The 17078-nt window shown below is 41.7% G+C and overlaps 1 protein-coding gene across 1 annotated transcript in view; it reads left to right on the top strand.

Annotated features, from left to right (window-relative positions):
- The window catches only part of ptprsa (protein tyrosine phosphatase receptor type Sa), a 536941-nt gene that overhangs the window by 348894 nt on the left and 170969 nt on the right, over positions 1-17078 (top strand). The window contains 2 exon segments of the mRNA XM_039767107.1: positions 11165-11358; positions 15780-15806. Coding sequence (XP_039623041.1) covers positions 11165-11358; positions 15780-15806 — 221 coding nt within the window.

The following is a 17078-nucleotide window of genomic DNA, read 5'->3' as shown; positions in this document are numbered from 1 at the left end:
TTTCCCAAAAGTCTTGGCAATCATTGAGATGTTTCTTAGCATAATTGAGACGAGCCCTAATGTTCTTTTGCTTAACAGTGGTTTGCGTCTTGGAAATCTGCCATGCAGGCCGTTTTGCCCAGTCTCTTTCTTATGGTGAAGTCGTGAACACTGACCTTAATTGAGGCAAGTGAGGCCTGCAGTTCTTCAGACGTTGTCCTGGGGTCTTTTGTGACCTCTCGGATGAGTCGTCTCTGCGCTCTTGGGGTAATTTTGGTCGGTCGGCCACTCCTGGGAAGGTTCACCACTGTTCCATGTTTTTGCCATTTGTGGATAATGGCTCTCACTGTGGTTCGCTGGAGTCCCAAAGCTTTAGAAATGGCTTTATAACCTTTACCAGACTGATAGATCTCAATGACTTCTGTTCTCATTTGTTCCTGAATTTCTTTGAATCTTAGCATGATGTCTGGCTTTTGAGGTGCTTTTGGTCGACTTCTCTGTGTCAGGCAGCTCCTATTGAAGTGATTTCTTGATTGAAACAGGTGTGGCAGTAATCAGGCCTGGGGGTGGCTACGGAAATTGAACTCAGATGTGATACACCACAGTTAGGTTGTTTTTGAACAAGGGGGCAATTACTTTTTCACACAGGGCCATGTAGGTTTGGATTTTTTTTTCTCCCTAAATAATAAAAACCATCATTTAAAAACTGCATTTTGTGTTTACTTGTGTTATATTTGACTAATGGTTAAATGTGTTTGATGATCAGAAACATTTTGTGTGACAAACATGCAAAAGAATAAGAAATCAGGAAGGGGGCAAATAGTTTTTCACACCACTGTAAATGTAAGCACGATATCTTGAGTACGCTTTCACTTAGGTCAACCAAATTTTGGATACAAATATTGGGTATTTAGCGTAGATTTCTATCAACTTTTGGACTATTTCCGCAAATCGAAAGTGGTGCTTTACCTATTATTCATGTAGCTGAAGAGTCATATTTATTCAACCTTCCATCCATCCATCCATCCATTTTCTAACCCGCTGAATCCAAATACAGGGTCACAGGGGTCTGCAGGAGCCAATCCCAGCCAACACAGGGCACAAGGCAGGAACCAATCCAGGGCAGGGTGCCAACCCACCGCAGGACACACACAAACACACCCACACACCAAGCACACACTAGGGCCAATGTAGAATCGCCAATCCACCTAACCTGCATGTCTTTGGACTGTGGGACATGCAAACTCCACGCAACCTTACTTTTACAATATATTATTAACTCTTTGAGGGCTGAATATTCTTCCAGATTTCTGAAAAGCACACAAAGCAATGGTTTCACACATAAATCAGCATAAAACAGGAGCGGCTGCGCTGGGGCAGCTCGATGACCAGCAGGAATACGCACAGCAGTACCAGTAGCAGTGTGATGCAATATGGTTTGTACCTCTTGTCATCATAAGAGGTGGTCCTCCCAGGTCAACGTTGGTGTAGGTGCATTAGCTACACGGACATGTTCAGCACCACGATCAGCTTATGCTGGTCCTTCACTTTCATTTTCGATCTCCAGACCACTTACATTAAAATCTACGATATGATACATAAAATATCGTCTACAGAGTATTTTGTTTTGCACATTCGCTTTGGTATTTCACCAGATGTCGATATCATTTGAAGTGTTGTTTGCTCTTTGCTACTCATGCATGCGCAGGAAATCGCTAACTTTAAAGAGAGTCAAACTAAAATATAATGGCGAGTTTTGTTACAGTGTACAACTGATTACTGTTCTCTACCCCTGAATTGAGACAAAAGTCAACATCCGTCCTGAAAGAGTTAATTTGATTTGTTGTTGATGGGTTAGGGTTAGCGTTTTACTGAATGTACATGATATAAAAATATAATCCTTGTCTTGTGGTTTACTCCTCAAATATCCATCCCCATATCAGACTATGTAAGAAAGTCCAGGGGAGACCACTCTTGATTTTTCAATCAGGTCTCTGAAGCTCATAGCAGAAGGGTCTTGAAGGCTCAGTTTGGAATGCAAATATTTGCTGTATTTGTTGTATTGAATGATATTTTCGACTGAACTGTGTTGTACATGCTGTTATTTGATTTATTAGCACAATAAAAAAGAGACTTCATATAAAATAAAATGAACTGATGGGATACGCATAACACAGACACAGTTCATTGGACACAAGCTAAACTACTTCTGCCCTATAAAAACCCAACGTTTTTGTTATCCAGGTAATAAAAAGGCCCTCCGACTGTGAAAGCCATCACATTAGCCAGTCTTTTCACTTGCTATCCACTAACGCCTCTCAAAAATAAAAAAAACTGAAAGGGAAATTCCCTCGACGACAACAAATAACCGTGGACTTTCACTCCCTGAGCCTTTTCCTCGGTATCTTACTAAAAATTCTTCACGCTCTTTGATCTGTTCACCAGCAATTCCCACTTTGCATCAAGAAGAGAGTTCTGAAAGGGCTCAGGCATGACTTGTCACGCGCGTGGGCCTATGCTCTTTTTCCCAGCTAGTCTTATCAGTTCCAAAGACAAGAGCTTCCCCCTCCACCAGAAGTGATTGATATATTTATCATTAAAGCGAAGCTGGCTGACGGCCTGTTTAGCGCCCCTGTAAGCCCAGCTTCCCTTAGGGCTGCCGATAGCCTGGCCTCCGCGGCTCCGACAAAATCTCATTTCATTTCCTTTCTCCGCTGGGACGTCCCTAACATGCTTTACCCAGCTTTGTACAAGCTGAGATAATTAAACTGCCCTTATAAATGACAACACGGCTCCCACTTTGTGTTTCGTACTGCTGTTTTCACAATGGAGGCCAACTGATTGACGTGTCCAAGGCAGCAGGAATGCCCTTCTCTTTTTCTCTTTTTCTGCCGTGAAAGGCATTTCGTTGTTTTTTTTTTTTCCAATTACTCTTTCCATATTTCTTAATCCGTGTTCCTTCTTTTTTGGTAGCTCGGGGATCTGTATTCATCGGAGAGAGTGTTCTTCCAAGGCGTAATCCTAGGGACGTAGTAAACGGTCCCCTTTGTGTAAATACAAAAGGAGCCAATGCCTACATAATGCTGTATATCATCGAGAAGCGGGTCCTACTGTATGCCTGTTGCGTCTGCTCCCAATGACCCAGTTTGTAAAAAGTCGATGGTTAAAAAGCATGAAAGGCGAGCAGGGCTGCTGTTTTGTCAACTTATTTTCTCTCTTTATATTCTTTATTATTCACACCTTAGCAGAATGTCTCAAATCCCATACTCTCACCAGACAGTCAGGTCTGATTTATGTGTGTAAAACTAGATAATAACGGTGTAAATAAGGGTACACATTTAAATATGGAATGCTTATAGACAACAAATTCTATTACAACTAGTGCTATATAAAAGCAAAGTTATACAGGGTGGGCCATTTATATGGATACACCTTAATAAAATGGGAATGGTTGGTGATATTAACTTCCTGTTTGTGGCACATTAGTATATGTGAGGGGGGAAACTTTTCAAGATGGGTGGTGACCATGGTGGCCATTTGGAAGTCGGCCATTTTGGATCCAACTTTTGTTTATTCAATAGGAAGAGGCTCATGTGACACATCAAACTTATTGGGAATGTCACAAGAAAAACAATGGTGTGCTTGGTTTTAACGTAACTTTATTCTTTCATGAGTTATTTACAAGTTTCTGACCACTTATAAAATGTGTTCAATGTGCTGCCCATTGTGTTGGATTGTCAATGCAACCCTCTTCTCCCGCTCTTCACACACTGATAGCAACACCGCAGGAGAAATGCTAGCACAGGCTTCCAGTATCCGTAGTTTCAGGTGCAGCACATCTCGTATCTTCACAGCATAGACAATTGCCTTCAGATGACCCCAAAGATAAAAGTCTAAGGGGTCAGATCGGGAGACCTTGGGGGCCATTCAACTGGCCCACGACGACCAATCCACTTTCCAGGAAACTGTTCATCTAGGAATGCTCGGACCTGACACCCATAATGTGGTGGTGCACCATCTTGCTGGAAAAACTCAGGGAACGTGCCAGCTTCAGTGCATAAAGAGGGAAACACATCATCATGTAGCAATTTCGCATATCCAGTGGCCTTGAGGTTTCCATTGATGAAGAATGGCCCCACTATCTTTGTACCCCATATACCACACCATACCATCAATTTTTTGTTCCAACAGTCTTGGAGGGATCTATCCAATGTGGGTTAGTGTCAGACCAATAGCGGTGGTTTTGTTTGTTAACTTCACCATTCACATAAAAGTTTGCCTCATCACTGAACAAAATCTTCTGCGTAAACTGAGGGTCCTGTTCCAATTTTGTTTTGCCCATTCTGCAAATTCAGTGCCCGATCTGGGTCATCCTCGTTGAGATGCTGCAGTAGCTGGAGTTTGTAAGGGTGCCATTTGTGAGTAGCTAATATCCGCCGAAGGGATGTTCAACTAATGCCACTCTCCAGTGACATGCGGCGAGTGCTACACTGTGGGCTCTTGCTGAATGAAGCTAGGACAGCCACTGATGTTTCTTCATTAGTGACAGTTTTCATGCGTCCACATTTTGGCAAATCCAACACTGAACCAGTTTCACGAAACTTAGCAAGCAGTTTGCTAACTGTAGCATGGGAGATGGGTGGTCTCGTAGGGTGTCTTGCATTGAAATCTGTTGCAATGACCTGGTTACTGTGTTCACCAGATATCAGCACAATTTCTATCCGCTCCTCACATGTTAACCTCTGCGACATATCAATGGCTGTAAACAAAGAGAAACTTGTAAATAACTCATGAAAGAATAAAGTGACGTTAAAACTAAGCACACCATTGTTTTTCTTGTGAAATTCCCAATAAGTTTGATGTGTCACATGACCCTCTTCCTATTGAAAAAACAAAAGTTGGATCCAAAATGGCTGACTTCCAAATGGCCACCATGGTCACCACCCATCTTGAAAAGTTTTCCCCCTCACATATACTAATGTGCCACAAACAGGAAGTTAATATCACCAACCATTCCCATTTTATTAAGGTGTATCCATATAAATGGCCCACCCTGTATATTGAACAGCCAGCGTTTTACTGAATGGTCAGCATGGGCTCAGAAAAGGGACGTCGTGTTTTACTAATATGCTGGAATTCTATGAGGAAGCAACAAAAGGATACAATCAAAGTGGAGCTTATTGATCTGGACTTTCAGAAAGCGTTTGATAAGGTGCCACATAAGAGGGTAGGCATCAAACTAAAAGAAGTGGCAGTTCAGGGTGTGCCATAGATGGGTGCAGAATTGGCTCAGACACCAGAAGCAGAGGGTGATGGTGCGAGGAACCTCATCAGAATCGGCCGATGTTAAGAGTGCTGACCAGCAGGGGGCAGTGCTAAGCCTGCTACTATTTTTAATATATATACATGATTTGGATAGGAATATAAAGAGCAAGTTGGTTAAGTTTTTCAGATAATACCAGGATAGGTAGATTGGCAGATAATCTGGAATCCACTGAATCATCACAGAGATGCTTGGACAACAATCAGGACTGTGAAGATTTGTGACAGATGAAATGTAATGTACTACTGTAAGTGAATGTAAAGTATTACAAATAGGAAGTAAAAATGTGAGGTTTGAATACACGAGGGGAGGCCCACCCTATGAGAAGGATTTAGGAGTCGTACTGGACTCAACACCATCAACTACCAGAAAGTGTTCAGAAGACATTAAGAAGGCTCACAGAATGTCAGGTTATATAGCGCCTTGATGTGTGGAGTTCAAGTCACAGGAGGTTCTGCTCAGGCTTTATAACACACTGGTGAGGCCTCATCTGGAGTCCTGTGCGCAGTTTTGCTCTTCAGGCTACAAAAAGGACATAACAGCACAAGAGAAGGTCCAAAGAAGAGCGACCAGGCTGATTACGGGGCTATAGGGGATGAGTTAGGAGGGAAGATTAAAAGAGCTGAGCCTTTTAACCATTTAATGTCAGTAAATGTAAAGTATTAGACATAGGAAGTAAAAATGTGAGGTTTGAATACACAATGGGAGGTCTGAAAATCGAGAGTCCACCTTATGAGAAGAAATTAGGAGTCTGATGTGAACTCTAAGAAATCGACTTACCGACAGTGTTCAGAAGCCACTATGAAGGCTAACAGAATGTCAGGTTATATAGCGCCTTGACATGTGGAGTACAAGTCACAGGAGGTTCTGCACAGGCTTTATAACACACTGGTGAGGCCTCATCAGGAGTACTGGGCACAGTTGTGGTCTCCATTGAGAAGGACCTGGGAGTTATAGTAGACTGGTCACTGTCTGTGTCTAAGCAGAGGACAGAAATGATCCCAACATCTAATAGGATATTAGGTTATATAGCGCCTTGATGTGTGGAGTACAAGTCACAGGAGGTTCTGTTCATCATTTATAACACACTAGTGAGGCCTCATCTGGAGTCCTGTGTGCAGTTTGGGTCTCCAGGCTACAAAAAGGACATAACAGCACAAGAGAAGGTCCAGAGAAGAGCGACTAGGCTGAGTCCAGGGCTACAGGGGATGAGTTATGAAGAAAGATGAAAAGAGCTGAGCCTCTACAGGTTAAGTAAAAGGAGATTAAGAGGAGACCTGACCGACGTGTTTAAAATGATGAAGGGAATTAGTCCAGTGGATCAAGACAGTGATTTTAAAATGAGTTCATCAGTTGGAAACTTGACATGATTAGGAAGTTTTTCATCACACAGAGAGCCACAGACACTGTGTGGTAGACAGTTGAACTTTCAAAACTCGACTTGATGTTATTTTAGAACAATTAAGTGTACAGGATGGGTGAGCTTTGTTGGGCTGAATGGCCTGTTCATGTCCAGGTTGTTTGAACGATCAAATATTCCAACAGATGTGTAGTTGCAGACGGTACACCCATTCGATTCTTGCTGGTCAGCTCATTTCTGATCAGTTCTCCTCAAGGATGTCCTATATAAAACTTTGCATGGATTTGTCCATGAACATATGCATGCACCAACAAAGAGGATAATGTATACATCATAAAAAATCAGATTTGTAAAACCTGGTGGTCGGCCATTTCTAGGCCATTTTCAGTACCTTTTATAAATCACATTCGTTTGTGAACACGCCTCAAACATTGTCCTAAAACAACTACATGTGGATCATGCACATTAGCCTCATTCAATGGCGACCACAATGCTGCAGAAGTTGTTTGGCTGGTAGAAGAGCCTCCCACCTGACACCCTGAGACACCGACACATGCAGTTGAGGAGCCTGTGCTGTGCTAAGCAACTTAATGCATAAGAGCACTGGTGCCATTACAGCTCCTCTTCTCTGAGTTCTGGGGGTTGTAGAAAGGCGGGTAGCCTCTATATCCTGGCACACGTAATGACATGATTGCTGTTACAATGAATAGTACTGGTCATGTGAAACACAGAGTGTTCAGCCAGTTACCTCCCCAACAAACCTGCCACCACATACTGCACCATCACATCTGTCAAAGTTACTTTCCTTCAAAATAAACAAATCACGGGTTGACCCAGGCCACCAGCCTTGACGTTTGTCGGTCTCATCTTGGCATCACAGATGACTTGTGTATTAACAGAATGTCTCTACTAATGGCTAACAAAAGTTGCTTCCTTCCCGCTAGGTGCCCTAATTGCTGAATGAGTGCAATAAAGTGCTGGGATTAGGTTAGGAGAAACGGACACAGTTGAAAATTGACTTTTTATGTTGGCGAAAACAAGATGTGTTTTATGCATGTGCACCCACATCATATGAAAAAAGGAAGTAGTGCCTCGCCAGTTGGTTAAGGACGCCAACATCTTTTTATTGAAGGTTAATTATTAAATATGTGTTGATCCATATTTGTATATAATATGCAATAGATAGATAGATATGAAAGGCACTATATAATAGATAGATAGACAGATATGAAAGGCACTATATAATAGATAGATAGACAGATAGATAGATAGATATGAAAGGCACTATATAATAGATAGATAGATAGATATGAAAGGCACTATATAATAGATAGATAGATAGATAGATAGATAGATAGATAGATAGATAGATAGATAGATAGATATGAAAGGCACTATATAATAGATAGATAGATAGATAGATATGAAAGGCACTATATAATAGATAGATAGATAGATAGATAGATAGATAGATAGATAGATAGATAGATAAATACTTTATTAATCCCAAGGGGAAATTGTGAATATGAATACTTCCATGCATCGCTTGTCTTTCTCTATGCCATTGAGTTTGATTCAGTATCACGGAATACTTCAGTCCAAATAAAAAAATAAAATAAAATAAAGGTCAGCTGAACCTGCTCACAAGTTGGTCTCGGCCAGTACACAACTTTGTTCTCCATATCCTACTCCAAGAAGCCCCCTGCCATGACACTTAATCTTTGTCTTGGTCCGCTGTTGGTTCACAGCTCTGGACCCACTACAACGGCACTAAATCCCAACGTTAGTCTTGTTACTGTAAGTGCAGATTAAGACCACACAAACACAGGGTCAACCCCAGCTGATAATGCACTGCAACTGACCTATAAAGATAAAAAAAGGTCTAAATAAAGGCTTACAAAAAAAACATATACAGTATCAGCCTCTGTCCGCGCCAGTAAAGTGACATCCCTTCTGCCAAAGCTGGTGTCTACTGGCATCGTTTGATCCAACAAGTGAACACCCGCCTTATCCTCACCTTTCACTTTGACAGATAAACCCACACTGTTGTCTTGTGCGGCTTCAGCACAGCAAAGTCCACCAAGGATGTGGATCACAGAGAGAAATAAAGACATTAAGACCTTATTACATTTTGTAGCATATTATTGAATCAATCCCTGCATTGATCATTCCGTAATGAGATGAAAATTAATGTTTAAAAATCATAAGCATGAAACTTGAATGAATTTATTGAATTTTATGCTTGGCAATAATTTCTTAATTATCTCTATTAGGGGCAAAAACACTCCAATCGCTTCTAAGCACATGTAATGGAAGTCATTTCCAATTTAATGCTATGCTTGTTTAATGTTATTTTATTTTGAAATTCCTGCTGTTATGTATAGCTTATCAATGATCGTCAAGGGGGCTGCATTTCTCTTCCGTGGTTTTATGCAGTAAAGAGGCCACCGCAGCCAATGAGTGTCTAATTCACTGTGCTATTTGAATCAGATGGGGCAAAATAAGAAGCCAAGTTACGCTTGTATTAATTAGACAATATAATAGATAGATAGATAGAATATGAAAGGAACTATATAATAGATAGATAGATAGTGTGAAAGGCACTAGATAGATAGACAGATAGATAGAATATGAAAGGCACTATATAAAAGACAGATAGATAGATAGATAGATAGATAGATAGATAGATAGATAGATAGATAGATAGATATGAAAGGCACTATATTATAGATAGATAGATAGATAGATATGAAAGGCACTATATAATGTAGAGATAGATAGATATGAAAGGCACTATATTATAGATAGATAGATATGAAAGGAACTATATTAAAGATAGATAGATAGATAGATAGATAGATAGTGTATTTGGCAGGATTAGATAGATAGATATGCTATGTAATAGGCAGACAGAGAGATCAAGTGATTGACATAAAAGTCTTGCTGCGTCTTTTCATAAACCTTAGCTGAGAAAACAAAATGCATAACACTTTGATTGCATGCTTTGTTATAAATGTGGTGGACTTAATTACCCCTCTGCGCTGTGAGTAATTGTTGTATTGAAAAGGAAAAAAAAATGAGTTGAGAAGATCATTTGTTATTAGCACAAGAAAATGTACAATATTCACTATCATTTCTGCACATATCAGCCAGGATATTAGGATTTTCAAGGCCTCAATAGCTAGACACTGCATAACAGGGAACTGGTTAGGTAATATATATATAAAAATGTGCCACATGTCACAAACCTGTAGGGTGTATATTTATAGGCTAATAACAGGGACAGTCTAGATGGATAGAAATGAAAGACATGATGTCATTAATGGATTTGTAGATAGAAGTGAAAGATACTATACATGATAGATGGTTGTGAAAGGTACTATATAATAGATAATTGTGAAAGGTACTATATATTAATCTATTGATAGATAGATGTGAAAGGCAATATATAATAGACTGCTTGATGTGAAAGGCATTATATAATAGATAAGTAGATGGCTAAATGTGAAAGGCACTATATAATAGGTAAATCGAGTCAAGGACATTTTTACACACTGTGTGTTTCGGCACTCGGCGGCCCGCTCTCTGAGTCTGCATGGTCTACCACTTCGAGGTTGAGCTGTTGTCACTCCTGGATATTTCCACTTCACAACAGCAGCATTTCAGGTTGAGCAGAGCAGATTAAGCAGAGCAGAAATTTCTCATATTGATCTGTGGCAAAGGTGTCATCCTACGAGTATGCCACGTGTAAAGTCATTGAGCTCTATAGTATGAATCATTCTACTGCCAGAATGGCCAGCTGCTTGATTTCATGCCCCTGCACTCAATAATTTGGAGAGGTGTCCGCATACTTTTGATTATACAGTCAAGTCATTTTCTAACCCGCTTAATCCAGGAGTGGAGCTGGAGCCTATCTCAGTGAGCATAGGGTGTAATTCAGGACCCAGCCCTGGACAGGACATCCATCATAGGGTGAATGCCCCCAACATACCAAACACACACACCAGGGACAGTCGTCAATTAACATCACCAATTCACCTAACCACTATGTCTGCGGAATCTGTGAGGATACCTAGAGGAAACCCATAGAGACACCGGGAGAACATGCAAACTCCATCTGGTACCCGAGCCCTGTTCTACTTACTGCAGTGCAACAGTAGTACCACTGTGCCACCCTATATGTATGAAAATAAAACAGTCCAGTTGTGCACCATCACCAGGCCATCAACACTCCTGTTTTAGATGTCTGGTGACCCGAGTTCATTTCTTAGCCCTGTCACGGTGTTCAGAGGTTTACCCCAGGTATTATTTCCCTACACATCCCTCAGGCATTTGGGTTTGTTTAATCTGAGACACCTACTTGCCCTGGTACAGTGTCCTGGCACCCCATAAAGTGATTCTGCCAGAATTAGCAGTCCATTAATAAATGATGGTCTCCCCTCATGCTTTAATGTATTTGCTTTTTTCCTGATGCCTTTTTTCTGTTTCCTGTTCTCTTGCAGTGCCGGGAGCTCCTCCTCGGAAAGTTGAGGTGGAAGTGCTGAACTCCACTGCCCTGAAGGTCCTCTGGCGATCGCTGCTGCATAGTCGCCAACACGGGCAAATCCGTGGCTACCAGGTCCATTACGTGCGTGTGGAAAACGGTGAGGCACGAGGGCTGCCCCTTATCAAGGACGTCATGCTGGCCGATGCGCAGGTAGGTCATAAGGAATGGAAAAGCCAAAAAGATATTCAAAGTCTTTGTTAATTTCCAATAAAGAATACTCCCCCAAAGATTGATTAATTTTGCATCCCTCACTTGTCGCATGATGTTTGCAGTGATGGACAGAAAATTTTTTCTCTTTGTGTTTTCATGGAGAACGGAGATCAAAAAGTGACACAATGGGGTTTGAGTGGAGATACAGCAATATCAAAATGCCTATGAATAAAATCTCAAATTCTTCATGTCACTTAATCACATAATTCCTATGTGAAGACTATAAGAATGAAGCGTAAGCCACTGTGTCTCACTCAGCACTTTCCACTGGTGTCCCCCTGAAATCCGTCCTTGTAAGAGATGGTCTGTGCATTTTACAGGACCTTCTGCTTTTAGAACATTAGAACAATCTGAGCGAGAAGAGGCCATTCAGCCCAACAAAGCTCACCAGTTCTGTCCACTTGATTCTTCCAGAGTAACACCAAGTTGAGTTTTGAAGGTCCATAAAGTCCCACTGTCTACCACACTACTTGGTCTCTTATGTGTCTGTGGTTTTCAGTCTAAAGAAAAACTTCCTAATGTTTGTGTGAAATTTCCCCTTCACAAGTTTCCAACTGTGTCCCCGTGTTCTTGATGAACTCATTTTAAAGTCACCGTCTCGATCCACTGGACTAATTCCCTTCATAATTTTAAACACATCACTCGCGTCTCCTCTTAATCTTCTTTTCCTTAACCTGTAAAGGCTCAGCTCTTTTAATCTTTCCTCCTAACTCATCCCCTGTAGCCCCGTAATCAGCCTGGTCGCTCTTCTCTGGACCTTTTCTAACTCTGCTAGCCTGAAGACCAAAACTGCACATGGGACTCCAGATGAGGCCTCACCAGTGTGCTATAAAGATTGGGCAGAACCTCCTGTGACTTGTGCTGCACTCATCAAGGCACTATATAACCTGACATTCTGTTAGCCTTCTTAATGGCTTCTGAACACTGTCTGGAAGTCGGTATCATAGAGTCCACTATGACTCCTAAATCCTTCTCATAAGGTGGACGTTCGATTTTCAGACCTCCCATTGTGTATTCAGACCTCACATTTTTACTTCCTATGTGTAATTCTAGGGCGGCATGGTGGCGCAGTGGTAGCGCTGCTGCCTCGCAGTTAGGAGACCCGGGTTCGCTTCCCGGGTCCTCCCTGCGTGGAGTTTGCATGTTCTCCCGTGTCTCGTGGGTTTCCTCCGGCGCCCGGTTTCCTCCCACAATCCAAAGACATGCAGGTTAGGTGGATTGGCGATTCTAAATTGGCCCTAGTGTGTGCTTGGTGTTTGTGTGTGTCCTGCAGTGGGTTGGCACCCTGCCCGGGATTGGTTCCTGCCTTGTGCCCTGTGTTGGCTGGGATTGGCTCCAGCAGACCCCCGTGACCCTGTATTTGGATTCAGCGGGTTAGACAATGGATGGATGGATGTGTAATTCTTTACATTTACTGACATTAAATTTCATGGTCCACAAATCTCCCCAAGCCTGTATGCTGTCCAAGTCCTTCTGTGATGACATAACGAATTCCAAATTATCTGCTTATCCACCTATCTTGGTATCATCTGCAGACATAACCATCTTGTTACTTACAGTATATTCCTATCTAAATCATTTATAGATATTAAAAATAGCAGCAGTCCAAGCACTGACCCCTGCTGGTCACCACTCTTAACATCGGCCAATTCTGATGAGGTTCCTCGCACCATCACCCTGTGCTTCCTGTGTCTGAGCCAATTCTGCACCCATCTTAAAACAGACAGACAAATGGGTATCAGCAAGAGTGAAAGGGAAGGTCTAAAGGGCGGTAGTGAGACCCGCTATGTTATATGGGCGCTATATAACCGAACATTCTCTTAGCCTGGTTAGTTAATGGTGACATGTCCACTATCACCACTAAATCCTTCTCATAAGGTATACTTTCAATTTTCTGACATCTTATTATGTATTCAAATAATCACCTCACCTTTTATTGGCTAACTAAAAAGATTACAATATACAAGCTTTCGAGGCAACTCAGGCCCCTTCTTCAGGCGAGATGTGACATGGCATAAATAGAGACAGGAGTTTTATGGCCAGATATGAGGATTGTTTGCATCTCTCAGACTGACCCAGACAACCTGTCTGCAGACCCACATTGATTTGAGAAACTTCAAAAGACTTTTTTTGGACAGTCATCTTATCCAAAGATCTTGGCCATACGTTGTTCTCCTGTCTTGCGAAATGAATCTTAGCATGAAAACGTCTATTCATTTTTTACATTTAAGATGACTCACTTAAAGGTTTTCCAATGTTGTATCTATCCTAGTGTGTATAGAAACACAGAGAACGTCAGTTTCTGTAATACATCTTCCCTGAAGAAGGGGTCCGAGTTGCCTCGAAAGCTTGCATATTGTAATCTTTTTAGTTAGCCAATAACAGGGGTGATTTTGCTTGACAACTCACTACATTCATAATGGCTAACACCCTAGTACAGTAAGCCTCTCAGATATGCACAAATCTGAGGCCCACTTTCCACCTGATAAAGTTTCCACTTGCCCTTCTTTTCCTTTTAATGTCTGATTGTGTAGCTCTTGATGTTTTTATTGATACCATGCGGAGCACCATGCTAGCCAATGAATGAGCCAGTGATTCTTTGTGCAGTGATAGACGGTGTAAAATTGAAGAGACTCGACACACGTAGAAAAAGATTTGAGGCAGCCACCCGTATAATATTCCTAGCTGCAAAGGATTCTTTTAAATTCAAATTGAGATAATGTTCGTACGGAGTCCAGAACAGAACTGCTGAAGGTTTTAAATGGTCAGACAGGAAGTGATGTAGGTTGACCAGAAGTGATGTTTCTCTGACATCAGCCTGGGCGCCGGAACTGGATGTGACATTCTTGATTCGGATAGGTTTTCCCGCGGCTGGTCTGTAGAGATAGCAGGAGAAGGTTTAATGCACCCTGGACTGGCGTGGAATTACCTTTACTTGGTCCACACAACGTCCCCCCATTCGCACGTGTGTGACAATGGATATCCCGACCTGGATAAATGGAGTTCCTTTTCTTGGATGGGACTATGAAATGGAAGAACAGAGAGAGATGTCTTGTTCATTCTGCATATGCCCACCATGTTGATAGGTGACACTCATACGACCACTGTGATGTGTAGCCGTGCTGGGCAGCCTTGTCATGTCTCGTGTAGTTACACCAGCGAATGGGTTTCCCTATTCTGAGTGCTTCCTCGGTGTACTTTCATAGCACCAGATGAACTCCCAACTCTGATGTAAACAGAGCCACCTCACTCAGGGAGTTGGAGTTGAGAGAGGAGGAGAACAAAGCTCACATGGGGAGATTTAAAAGGAGGAAGGGATAGAAGAAAAGATCAATTGTGTGAGTGTCCTCCCGTGAAGAAGCCCTGCTGTTTTCAAAATATATGAGTTGAGCACAAGAAGGCTTACTGGTTTATTTAACAATATTTTAGCCTGAATATTTGTGTTTGAGAAGTTGAGGTCTGACATGTGGATTATATGACATGAGCAATTTGAGATTTGGCTTATTAGACCGGGTTTTCAATGGAAGTCCATTGTATTGGGCAACATCCTTGTAAGGACAAGATTAAAAATTAGTTTCAGTCATCACAACAAACAACATGGGAGTGAAAAATAACATCCAAAGATGTTTTCCATTAAGTGGACGGGCAGGATTTGCCTTATCTTCAGATCCACCTTCTTTTCTGAATGAGATACAACTTAGATTTGAGAAGCCCAATAAAGCAATAACATAAATTATCGGTAGCAAGCCTCACGGAGGACCCTGGGTTCAGGTCCTGTGTGCAGTTTGTTATGTTCTCCCTGTGTCTGCCTGGGTTTTCCCTCCCACGTCCTCTAAGGGCGACACTAAATTGGCCATGCGATGGACCAGCTGTTTCCTTCTTTGTGCCCAGTGCTACCGAGTGTCCCTGAGGCGCCAGTCTGAGAATGTTAAGTTATGAAAAATGGGCTTGACAGGCTTGGAGTGGGGATGGATATGGTTGCCCACTTGACTGTGTGCCCAAACTACAAGAGATAAATATGAAGATGATACTGATGTACAAATGAAATGTTCACACCACAGTAGATTTCTTGTATATGATTAATGATTTCAAATGTTGGGTCACACAATCAGCCAGGATGACAGTGGCACCTCCTTTTTCTTCTGTGGAGTGAGTGATTTCAGCGTCCCACTAACAATTATTCTCTCATGTTTCCCCTAATACCCGTCGTGACCTGATATTACATTTTCTGGCTTGCCCCTAGGACTTGGTGCCCTTTTTTGCCTCATTCTGACTTTCTGTCTTCATTCTCTCCCTGTCTTTTCCTGTCTCGGTCTTTTCCTATCCACTCTCTTTCTTTTACTGTCTCTCTTTCCAATTAGTTGGAGACTGATGAAACAGCTGAGTATGTAAGTATAGATCGATGGATGTGGAAACCAGTGCTGCCCACAATTTTTGCATCACCTTATATACTTTTAGATCCTGATTAAATGGGCTGTAACATAATACTGAACACTGCCGTCATAAAGCTCCTTCTCCAAGCTAACCGCCATCTGGGTGGGCCTACAAAATAAAAATCAAAAGCAGATGTTATCGAACCAGCCTCTGAGTCCATGATGGGCATAAGACAGTGGAGAAAAGCCTCAGTCAGATAGCAGGGGGGGGCGCAACCTGTGGGTGACAGGGTGGAGGTCATTCTGGCTTGGTGCCTACCACGTGTTTGAGCACAGTGGCCTCACTCAGATGTTTGATAGTCATATCCATCATAGAATTTCTGGACTCAGGATTTTACAGGCGGGAGTCACACCACTACAGTATGTGCACCCAACATGGATGGCAGCTTCACTGAGACTCTGTGACCTGCTACTTCAAGTGACACGTCATCTACAGATGACCCAGACAGCCTCCTATTGTGTGTGCCCCTGCTGTTAAAACTGGGCATTTAAAAACTTTATGCAATGTTTGTAATCCTAATTTATTACACTTCAATCAGGTACGATTCACTGTTAAAAAAAAAAATGAAATTCATTTTGTAAGGCTATGCAAAAATACGGGCTTCCAACTTTTCCATTAATAAGCTTGACAGTTTTTTATTTTTCTACAGAATTAAAAAAATTTGCCTCATTGTCTGGTTTGGTTTTGTTTTATTTATTTACATGTTTTATTTATTTGGTGGTCCCAGTTCAATTAACTAGAATGCAAATGCGATTCAAATCTCATCATAAGCAACATGATTTAGTCTTGGTTTTAATGCTGAAACCTCATAAATTAGCAGGATGGCCTCCACTTGTTATTCTAGGGAGAAGTTAATAGAACTGGGATTTTGTTGTAACATCAGCTTATTTTGTTTTATTGTTTTTGGTTTGTTTTTTTTCTTTTTCCCAGTATGTTTAAATTGCTTGCTGCATACTGCTGCTAGACATGAACAGCCGTCTACTGGAGATTCAGCTTCACTTTCCCTTTTCACTCACTGTCTTTAGTAATGGCGAACGCACATGAACGCAAACACACACACTTGATTCTTCTTTGAAATATGCTGACAGGCTAAAATAATAATATAATCTATATATATATATAATTCACTAAGGCAAGACAACCATGGAAAGCACGCCGGAAGGGGCGTGGATTCACTAAGCCGCCGACAAGTGAGACACCTATGGCGCATGCAGGAAGGAGCCACG

Source organism: Polypterus senegalus, chromosome 10 (genome assembly GCF_016835505.1).
Source record: "Polypterus senegalus isolate Bchr_013 chromosome 10, ASM1683550v1, whole genome shotgun sequence".
Classification (NCBI taxonomy): Eukaryota; Metazoa; Chordata; class Cladistia; order Polypteriformes; family Polypteridae; genus Polypterus; species Polypterus senegalus.
The sequence above is the reverse complement of the archived record's forward strand: the minus strand, read 5'-3'. Positions and strand labels throughout refer to the sequence as shown.